General features: G+C 39.8%; 2 protein-coding genes across 3 annotated transcripts in view; one reads left to right on the top strand and one right to left on the bottom strand.

The window, feature by feature from the left end:
• Nucleotides 1-1,470: 1,470 nt before the first annotated feature.
• On the bottom strand, nucleotides 1,471-2,457 carry LOC127360135 (E3 ubiquitin-protein ligase TRIM35-like). Its single transcript, XM_051394403.1, has one exon. The coding sequence runs from the start codon at nucleotides 2,371-2,373 to the stop codon at nucleotides 1,486-1,488; it is 888 nt and encodes a 295-aa protein (XP_051250363.1). The 5' UTR covers nucleotides 2,374-2,457; the 3' UTR covers nucleotides 1,471-1,485.
• A 2,529-nt stretch (nucleotides 2,458-4,986) lies between these two features.
• Nucleotides 4,987-11,377, top strand: part of pex5lb (peroxisomal biogenesis factor 5-like b) — a 33,679-nt gene continuing 27,288 nt past the window's right edge. For both annotated transcript variants that reach the window (XM_051394401.1, XM_051394400.1), the window contains exon 1: nucleotides 4,987-5,288. In XM_051394401.1, coding sequence (XP_051250361.1) covers nucleotides 5,274-5,288 — 15 coding nt within the window. In that variant the 5' untranslated portion in view covers nucleotides 4,987-5,273. The remainder of the gene's footprint in view (nucleotides 5,289-11,377) is intronic.

Genomic DNA, 11,377 nt, shown 5'->3' with positions numbered 1-11,377 from the left:
TGTCCTGAAATTAATGTATGTGTGACTGTGAGGTAGGGGGGCAGGGACCAGGACCTGGTGGGGCCCGGGGTGGGTTGTTTGACTGTTTACACTGCTGGCTGTTGTCTAAGAAACTATTTCTGTGCAAAAACTAATAAACTGATTTGGGGGAAAAATGTAAAAAGAAAATGAATAAATGTTTTAATTGTTGATGAATTTCTGACTTTTATTAATGAACGTACACAGACGAGAATAAAAGGACTGGACTGAGTTTCTGAACCACTTTGTGAAAGTTTAAACTTGTATATGTTGGTTTTAATGTTTATATTTCCCCACAGCATCAAACAGAAGGAAAACTTCCAATCAACCAAAAACTATCTTTAATGTGAGACAGGAGAAGTCCAATATTACCAGATGTACATGAACGCATCGTCATCACTTCCTCATTTAGTTTGCCTGAGGACAATAAGAGCAACTCTTCAACCCTCATTTTAAAGTTCAATCAACAGTTTCTGCTTAATGACAAACTTTAATTGTACAGTTTTACACAAGATGGATTACAGTGGACACAAACTCTGAGCAGATAACTTCAGATACAATCTCTGGAACATCAAGAAACAAATCAATCAGGATCAATGTTTGGTGCCATTGATATTCAGGTTGAACAAACTCCAGAGAGAGAGTGTAGTTGGAGCCACAGGCCTTCGGAGCACTGGGGGGTTTGTTCGGTCCAAAGGGACAGTTTTCAGACTGGTTCTGAATAATGGAGCCCGAGTTTAACCTGCTGATCGAGGTTGGAGACAGTACAGGCTGGTGTGTTAGCAGAGTCTGTCCAGAGGAAGGGAGACATAGAGTCTGGATTATGGAGAATATGGTTCTGGTTTGGTGACTACAGAGCATCCTCCCCATCAGCTCCAGAAACTGATCTCGTAGTTCAGAAGAAGGTCCAGAGGATCAGAGTGAATCTGGACTGGAACAGAGGAAAGCTGTCGTTCTCTGATCCTGATACTAACACACACATACACACCTTCACACACACTTTCACTGAGAGACTGTTTCCATTTATTGACACTGTAGATTATAAACAGCTGAAGATTCTACCAGAGAAAGTCTCTGTGACTGTTCAATAGAAATAGATGATGATGATGATGATGATGATGATGATGATGATGATGATGAAGGTGATGATGATGATGATGAACATGTGTTATATTGATGATGTTGTTGGTTGTCATGGTGATGTGGATGAGCAGGTTTACAGTGGTTTTTGGGGGTTTTGGGTTTCCATAGTAACGTGATCCAGATAAACTCAGTAAAAGCTGCTTCTGGGTCCAGAAACCAGGTTCCTGTTTGCTGCTGTGTTTACACACATTACTGATGTAACATTTAGTTGTTAATCAATCTGTGAATGATGGCAGCTATAGGTTTGTGATTGGATCATTGATTATATCTATAAAGTGAGTCCCTGAGTTAAAGCCCTCAGAGCCCAGAACAGAGTAGTAATAATCAAACCAGGTCCAGAATCACAGGACTGTAGGAGACCATGTCCTTCATCTTGTTCCAGATGTTGAAGGTCAGGTTGCCCAGGTGTTTGGCCTCGTCTATCAGAGCTCCTGAGGGCAGCTGTGGATCCTCCAGCAGGGGGCGCTGCTGGACTCTTTCCACTGCAGCCTTGTAGTTGTTCAGGAATGAGACGTCTTCAGCTCTCAGCTCCTCCTCTGTGGCTCTGACTGTGTCTGAAAGAGCTGCTATCTCTCTGCTCAGAGCCTCCATCTTCTCCTTCATCATCTGACTCTTCTGCTCCTCTTCCTCCCTCAGTGCAGCCAGCCTGGCCTCCTCTTCCTCTTCTAGAAACTGGTGAAGCATCTTAAACTGTTCCTTAATCTTCCTCTCTGTGCGTCGGGCCTGGACCTTCATGTGTTCTGATGTTTGATCAAACTTCACTTTAACTCCTTCACAAACCTTTAACTTCTCCTTTAAAGGCTTCAGAGATTTCTGGAGCTCCTCTTTGTGATCCTGTGCAGCTTCATCGATGGGTCTGAATCTGTGGTTGGTGTGTTTCTTTGAATCTCTGCAGACGAGACACACTGGCTGCTGATGGTCCAGACAGAAGAGTTTGAGTTTCTCAGAGTGCAGACTGCAGAGAGCCTCTGAAGATCTCTGATCTCTCTCCTGTAAGAAACTCTCACACAGGTTCTTTAAAGCCAAGTTAGGAGGTAGATCTTCCTTTGAATGTCTTCTCTTACAAACGGGACACTCACGTGTTACTTTCTCTGTCCACCAGCTCTTCAGACAGTCTTTACAGAAGCTGTGGCTACATGACAGGATGACCGGATCTTTAAAGATGCCGTGGCAGACAGGACAGCAGAGATCTTCCTCTAATCTGGAAGCCATTTTGTCTGTGAGTGCAGCTGAAAGCACAGCAGGCAGCTCCAACAGGAAACCAGTCAGTCACTCCCTGTTCTCTGAAAGTTACTTTCACTTGTACACTCTTGTTCAGTTTGTGGATTCAGCAGCTGGTTGATTCAATTCAATTCAATTCAATTATATTCAATTCAATTTTATTTGTATAGCGCCAATTCATAACAGAAGTTATCTCAGGACACTTTTCAAATAGAGCAGGTCTAGACCGAACTCTTTATAACATTAATTACAGAGACCCAACAGTACCACCATGAGCAAGACCTTGGAGACAAGGGCAAGGAAAAACTGCCTGTTAAAAGGCAGAAACCTAGGACAGATCCTCCGGCTCTAGGTGGGTGGTCGTCTGTCTCGACCAGTTGGGGTGAGAGAGAGAGAGAGAGAGAGAGAGAGAGAGAGAGAGAGAGAGAGACCAATTTCAACCAATAATATCCTGATATTCACCCGTCAATCAATCTGCAACAGCATGGCTAGCTAGCTTACAGCATGTTACACTGTACAAACACAACTTTATTAACACTGTACAACCAGTGGGACGACCATGCTGCCACAGCAGGATTATCACACATTACAGAGGATTGTGGGTAATGATTTAACCCAGATGTTTGATTCAGTAATCCGACCCTCCAGATGGTCTGAAATTGGACTCCGGATCTCGTCTGTCTTATTGAAGGTAGTTCTCATTTCATATAAAGAGTTCGGTCTAGACCTGCTCTATTTGAAAAGTGTCCTGAGATAACTTCTGTTATGAATTGGCGCTATACAAATAAAACTGAATTGAATTGAATTTACTGCTGACACTGCTTCACCAATATGCCAGTTCGTCTCACGTTCCATTTTACTGACATTCGTAAACCAGATTCTGAGATAGTTGAACTCCTTTGCTTGGGGCAACATCTCCTCTTGCAGAGAACCATGGCCTCAGACCTGGTGGTGTTCACCCTGGCTGCTTCCCACTCGGCTGCACACGAGTGACGGTCTGATGAAGCCAACAGAACTGCATCATCTGCAAAGAGTGCAGACGCAAACCGAAAGTTCCCAAACTGGACACTTTCTTTGCCACGACAGAGAATACCGACACTCACTTTGATTATACCGAAGGCTATCAGGTCCATGGGAGGTGGGCCGCCCTCCTCTGATCGGAGGAAGTTGACTGTCCACTCTGTGTGCACTACAAGGTTCAGGAGGATTTACAGCAGGAGAGTCGGACTGTTCCTCCAGGAAGTTGCAACGTTGCAACAATTAACACAAATTCAACCAATCGCTGTGAATCGTTGTAGTTTAACTCTTAAACTGCTGTTTGTTCATATTGTTGTTGTAAAATTAGATCAGTGAGCTCATTATAGAAACTCAGCCTCCCGTTGGTCAGTTTGAAATAAATATTTCACCGGCAGGTTTCATTTACGTCACCTCAGGTGTTTCTCAGGTGTTTCTCAGGTGTTTCATGTGTCAAAGAAAAATAAACTTTAAACTGACAGTGGTGAGACTTTGCTTTCAAAATAAAAGCATCCATCATTAAAATAAATGTAGCTTTAAAACAGTGAGACCCAATTTCCAGCAGCGATTTACATTATATTTATTAAGATACACTTTTAATTGTGTTTCGTTCGATGAGCAAAATCAGACTTTGTGGCGGGGAACTTTTTAAAATGTTTATTTAAAATAAGTGATATTTATTAAAGTGCTTATATATTTAGGATGAAATTACAGGAACATGTTGTTTAATGTTTGTTTAATGTTCATCTGAGCAGGATTAATAAAGTGTTACATTAATAAATAAATAAATTATATCAATAATTAATAAATAAAATCATTACAATTTTATTTAAACCTCGTTCTCACTAATAAACTCTGTAATGGTGCACAATCTCAATCTCAACATTTTCAATGTTTGGTTATGAAGTAATCCAAAAGTATTCAGATTACAACGTCATTAATTACAGTGTTAGTTACATTACTTTAATTGTCTCCTATTGATCCAACGATCAGTCACATCCTCAGATGGAGGAAACTAGTTTGGAAGTTCTCCATTACTTTGATTTTAGCAAACTAAACTGGATTTTATTGTAGTAATGTAACGAATTACTGTTGGCAGGGAGCAATAAGTAAAGTAACAATATTACTTTTATAAATTAGAAGAAGAAGAAGAAGAAGCCTTAATTTGTCATTGCACAGGATACAACGATATTACGTTTAAGCAGCCGCCACAGCTGCTGGGGAGCCATGGCACATTTACATTACATTCTTTTCAGAAAGTTTTTATCACAGAAATACAGAATAATCTGAATTATACAGATTATACATATAGATATATTATATTAATGTCACATACGTTATATATATTTATTGTTATTGTTATATTTATCTACATATTATGTCCTATATACTTGTAATACTATAACATATACATTTATATAAAAAATATTCAAATTGAATAAATAATAATTTTTTAGAGTAACTAGTCCAACACTGTAAGTAACGGACTACATTTCAAAGTAATCTGACCAACACTCTGTTTGAATTTCACGCTTTTATTGTGAAAGGCCTTACAGGAAGTCACCGTGTGGACTTCGGCTCTTCTCGACTCGGCTCGGCTCGGCTCGGCTCTGCTCGGTTTGTTTTCATCCCGCCCTCCACCGGAGCGGAGCGACATGAAAACCGGATCCCGCGGCGTTTGGCTGCTTTGGCGTCGGACCGGCTGGACGGAGAGGAGCGGGAACCGGAGCGGGAACCGGAGCTCAGAGCGGGAGGAGACCGGGATAACGGCGCTGCTGAGCGGGCGTTTCACTGTCGAGAGGCCCCGGAGAGACACCGAGTGGTTCGCTGTAGTAGAGCCGGGCTGTGGGGCGCTGCTGGCGGATCCGATCTGAGACATGTACCAGGTCCAGGTGAGCTGTTACCTGGTTCCAGACCTCCACAGAGACCCGCTGTCAGGACCAGGACTTAATTAATCACATTTAACCAATAAACATCATCAGATTTTAATTGATTGGTTGCAAATCAATCAGATAATCGATAGCCGACTGAGAAATACATCAAAGATCACTGAAATTAATTTATACAGAAAATGAATAATAAACCCAAACTCAGAATAATATGTGTGTTAATATTAATTAAAGCTGTTTAATTATTTTATTATTCATACACTTTTGGTGTCTTTTTGTCTTCTAATCAATTTTAATATCAGATTATTGATAAAGATGCAACTAATGTTTTCATTTTAAATTCATTTCAATTATTTGTTCCATAAAATATCGATAACTAATGATAGAAATGCAGCAAATTCTATTAATCCACAACTTTCAATGGTTTAATTAAATGTTTATTTTCAGTTTACAGTCAATAATTAATTATTAATTAATCCATCAGGGTTTTACAACCTTCAGTTTAATGTATGGAGGACCAAAACTGCCAAAATATAAAATAAATAAATAAGTAACGAACCAATAAATATATAAATATGCCATTAAATGCACCCAGAATATTATTCAGAATAAATAAATGTATAAATGTGACATAAATTGATATTTCTTTATTCTGTATTTATGTACATTTGTATTAATTCTATTTATTTACCTTTAAGTTTGATTTCTTTGTAGAGAAATGTATTTGTTTGATTTTGGCGGGTTCGGCCCTCCATAGAAACCTGCTGCTGACTTCAGTTTATTCTTCAACACAAACTAATCTATACTTTCATTATTGATTAATCTGTCAGTCATCTTTAATCAATTATTTTTTTTGGTTCACAAAATGTCAGATAATGTTGATCAGTGTTCTTAACACAAAGATATTCAGTTTGGGAAGCTAACATTAGCACACTGAATAACATTATTGATCATTTATAAGCTTTCAAACATCTTCAGCTTTAATGATTTCATTATTTCTGACTTCAGACTGATAGAAAATCAATCATGGTTATATTATACTGATATTGATATTTCAATATTTCTGTGCAGTGAGTTGGAGCCAATAGATCCATATGCAGTTATTGATGAAGGTGATCTGTTTGTCAATGTGGACTCAATGAGAGAAAATACTGAAATGTTCCTTTAAAGATAAATCAATATTAGCTGTAATCACCGGTAGATAATCAATAGATAAACTCTAGTGGCTGTGAGGACGAGTTGTTTTTAATGTGATCAGAAGCTGCTGCTGAGGCGTTCAGGTTATTTTGTCCACGGAGATGCTGAGAGCTGATTGGACGTTTGAAGACAAACAGGAAGAAGAAACTCTTTGATCGGCTGCAACAAAGTGAAGATAAAACAGGAAGTCAGCCAGCAGACGCTTTGATGTGACCACAAGCTCGACTTCAGATTCCTTTATTGTCATCGTCTCTGTAATTCAACAAATCAATATATCATATATCGATATATCAATACCTCAATATATCAATATATTAATAGATCGATATATCAATATATCAATACAGCAATATATCAATATATTGATATATCAATATATCAATACATCAATATATCAATAGATCAATATATCAATAGATCAATATATCAATACATCAATACATCAATATATTAATAGATCGATATATCAATATATCAATACAGCAATATATCAATATATCAATATATTAATATATCAATATAGCAATACATCAATAGATCAATATATTATTACATCAATATATCAATATATTAATATGTCAATATATTAGTACATCAATAGATCAATATATCAATAGATCAATACATCAATACATCAATATATCAATACATTCAATCAATTCAATTCAATTCAATTTATTTGTATAGCCAATTCATAACAGAAGTTATCTCAGGACACTTTCAAATAGAGCAGGTCAGACCGAACTCTTAACATTAATACAGAGACCCAACAGACCACCATGAGCAAGACCTGGCGACAAGGGCAAAAACTCCGTAAAGGCAGAAACCAGGACAGATCCTCCGGCTCTAGGTGGGTGGCGTCTGTCCGACCAGTTGGGGTGAGAGGGGGGGGGGGGGCGCAGACAGACAGACAGGTGCACAGCAACAACAGTATTGCAATGGCAGTCAAGCAGGCCATGGCAGGAGGCTCCACCAGGATCCATGAGAACCCGACGAAAGCCAAGAACTCCGGGGAAGAAGTGGAGTTAGTAACATGCATTAAAGGTACATGAATGAGTGCAAAGAGAGGAAGAGAGTAGCTCAGTGCACCATGGGAAATCCCCCGATAGTCTAGGCCTATAGCACATAACTAAGGGATGGTTCAGGACTCACCGATCCAGCCCTAACTATAAGCTTTATCAAGAGAATGTCTTAAGCCTACTCTGAATGTGGTGAGGGTGTCTGCCTCCAGAACCACAACTGGAAGCTGGTTCCACAGGAGAGGGCTTGGTAACTGAAGGCTCTGGCTCCTGTTCTACTTTTAGAGACTATAGGAACCACAAGTAGCCCAGCATTCAGAGAACGTAGTGTTCTAGTGGGGTAATAGGGTACTAGTACGTCAATATATCAATACATCAATATATTAATATATCAATATATTAATACATCAATATATTAATACATCAGTATATCAATACATCAATATATCAATATATCAATACATCAACATATCAATATATTAATACATCAGTATATCAATACATCAATATATCAATATATCAATAGAACAATATATTAATACATCAATATATTAATACATCAGTATATCAATATATCAATACATCAATATATTAATACATCAATATATCAATATATCAATAGATCAATATATTAATACATCAATATATTAATACATCAATATATCAATATATCAATAGTTCAATATATTAATACATCAATATATTAATACATCAATAGATCAATATATCAATAGATCAATACATCAATACATCAATATATCAATACATCAGTACGTCAATATATCAACACATCAATATATTAATATATCAATATATTAATACATCAATATATTAATACATCAGTATATCAATATATCAATATATCAATATATCAATACATCAACATATCAAAATTATACATCAATATATTAATACATCAGTATATCAATATACAATATATCAATACTCAACAATCAATATATAAAAACAATACAATATATCAATAGATCAATATATCAATACATCAATATATTAATACATCAATATATCAATAGATCAATATATTAATACATCAGTATATCAATACATCAATAGATCAATAGATCAATAAAACTAAACGTTTCTGCTGGTTTCAGTTTCTCCCGACATTAACATTAGCTATCGTTATCCAGCTAACACAATCAATATGTTCCAGAAGCTTAATATGAAGGTTACAGACTTTATTACATCTTAATATCGTGTTTATTTACATTTTGTACATTAATAACAAATATCAGCAAAAATGTAAAAAGATTAAAAACTAAATAATGACCACCGCGGTTAAAGTATATCAATAAAAACAGGAAGTTAGATGGTGTTGAAGCAGCGTGGGATCATGGGAGTTGTTGTCTTCACCACCATTGGCGTCATTGCAGTCAGCTTCTCCCGGTTAGGATTCCTTCAGTGTTCATGGTTCAGGAGGTTTCTACCGGGAGCCCAATGATCCACAGAGGTCTCCTCCTCTCCAACACAAACAGACCCGCTGATTAAAACCACTAAACACACTGAATAAAGCAGTTCCACCTTAAACACACTGAATAAAGCAGTTCCACCTTAAACACACTGAATAAAGCAGTTCCACCTTAAACACACTGAATAAAGCAGTTCCACCCTAACAATCACTGAATAAAGCAGTTCCACCTTAAACACACTGAATAAAGCAGTTCCACCTTAAACACACTGAATAAAGCAGTTCCACCTTAAACACACTGAATAAAGCTAACAGGTCCCAGGTTATGATGCCATGCTAACAGACTGCTAACAGATGTATGAGACAGCATTGTGTCCTCTGCAGGCTGCCGTACTGTACTTACAGTGTGGGGAGGCTCAGACAAGATTAATTGTGAGTGGAGCTGCTGGATCGTTGGAGGATATAAATATCTAAACTGTCCAGGGTCAAATAGTCAGCTGTTTGCCGCCCTTGGCACAGTTTCTCCACCTTCATTTATACGTTTCATTTCACTGAATCATCGACTCATCGGCCATCTTTAACTCTTCGTGTTGACAGAGTCAGCTTTTATACTTTAATGAAGAAGACTTAGTGACGGTGGCAGGACTCTGAATGAACCAGGACTCTGAATGAACCAGGACTCTGAATGAACCAGGACTCTGACGGTGAACCAGGACTCTGAATGAACCAGGACTCTGACGGTGAACCAGGACTCTGAATGAACCAGGACTCTGACGGTGAACCAGGACTCTGACGGTGAACCAGGACTCTGAATGAACCAGGACTCTGACGGTGAACCAGGACTCTGAATGAACCAGGACTCTGACGGTGAACCAGGACTCTGAATGAACCAGGACTCTGACGTGAACCAGGACTCTGACGGTGAACCAGGACTCTGACGTGAACCAGGACTCTGAATGAACCAGGAATCTGACGGTGAACCAGGACTCTGAATGAACCAGGACTCTGAATGAACCAGGAATCTGACAATGAACCAGGACTCTGAATGAACCAGGACTCTGAATGAACCAGGACTCTGACGGTGAACCAGGACTCTGACGGTGAACCAGGACTCTGAATGAACCAGGACTCTGACGGTGAACCAGGACTCTGAATGAACCAGGACTCTGACGGTGAACCAGGACTCTGACAGTGAACCCGGACTCTGAATGAACCAGGACTCTGACGGTCAACCAGAACTCTGAATGAACCAGGACTCTGACGGTGAACCAGGACTCTGACGTGAACCAGGACTCTGACGGTGAACCAGGACTCTGACGTGAACCAGGACTCTGAATGAACCAGGAATCTGACGGTGAACCAGGACTCTGACCAGGAACCAGGACTCTGAATGAACCAGGACTCTGAATGAACCAGGAATCTGACGGTGAACCAGGACTCTGGCCGGGAACCAGGACTCTGACGGGGAACCAGGACTCTGACCGGGAACCAGGACTCTGAATGAACCAGGACTCTGAATGAACCAGGACTCTGAATGAACCAGGACTCTGAATGAACCAGGACTCTGACGGTGAACCAGGACTCTGAATGTGAACCAGGACTCTGACAGTGAACCAGGACTCTGAATGAACCAGGACTCTGACGGTGAACCAGAACTCTGAATGAACCAGGACTCTGACGGTGAACCAGGACTCTGAATGAACCAGGACTCTGACGGTGAACCAGAACTCTGAATGAACCAGGACTCTGACGGTGAACCAGGACTCTGACGGTGAACCAGGACTCTGAATGAACCAGGACTCTGACGGTGAACCAGGACTCTGACAGTGAACCAGGACTCTGAATGAACCAGGACTCTGAAGGTGAACCAGGACTCTGACGGTGAACCAGGACTCTGAATGAACCAGGACTCTGACGGTCAACCAGAACTCTGAATGAACCAGGACTCTGACGGTGAACCAGGACTCTGGCGGTGAACCAGGACTCTGACAGTGAACGAGGACTCTGAATGAACCAGGACTCTGAGGGGGAGGACAGAAACCTGCAGCAGTCAGTCTGCAGTGAGAGGGCGGTAACAGTCTGACACTGAAGGTGATTTATGGTGCGTTCAAGCGCATAAATTATATTTGTATCATGAACAAGCTTTAGAAACAGCGCGGCCCCCCCCATAGGGTCCCCTATAATATAATGTGAGGAGGATCACTGGTTCCACCTCAGACTGAATCATATATATAGAATCCCTCCAGGACCTCACAGCCTTTACTGGGGTTCCTGATCTCACCGCAGGTTTTTGTGTTTTTAGGCTGTTTTTTGTGGTTGACCATAAATTGTTTAAGTATAATTATCGAAGGCAACTAGTTCCAGGACCTGTGTGAAGGTGGTGCAGAACTCACAGTGATTGGTTGACTGTCAGTGGAGCTAACAGCAGTCAGTACTGGAGCAGTAGC

The sequence above is a fragment of the Dicentrarchus labrax genome, unplaced genomic scaffold (assembly GCF_905237075.1).
Source record: "Dicentrarchus labrax unplaced genomic scaffold, dlabrax2021, whole genome shotgun sequence".
NCBI classification, from domain to species: domain Eukaryota; kingdom Metazoa; phylum Chordata; class Actinopteri; family Moronidae; genus Dicentrarchus; species Dicentrarchus labrax.
The sequence above is the reverse complement of the archived record's forward strand: the minus strand, read 5'-3'. Positions and strand labels throughout refer to the sequence as shown.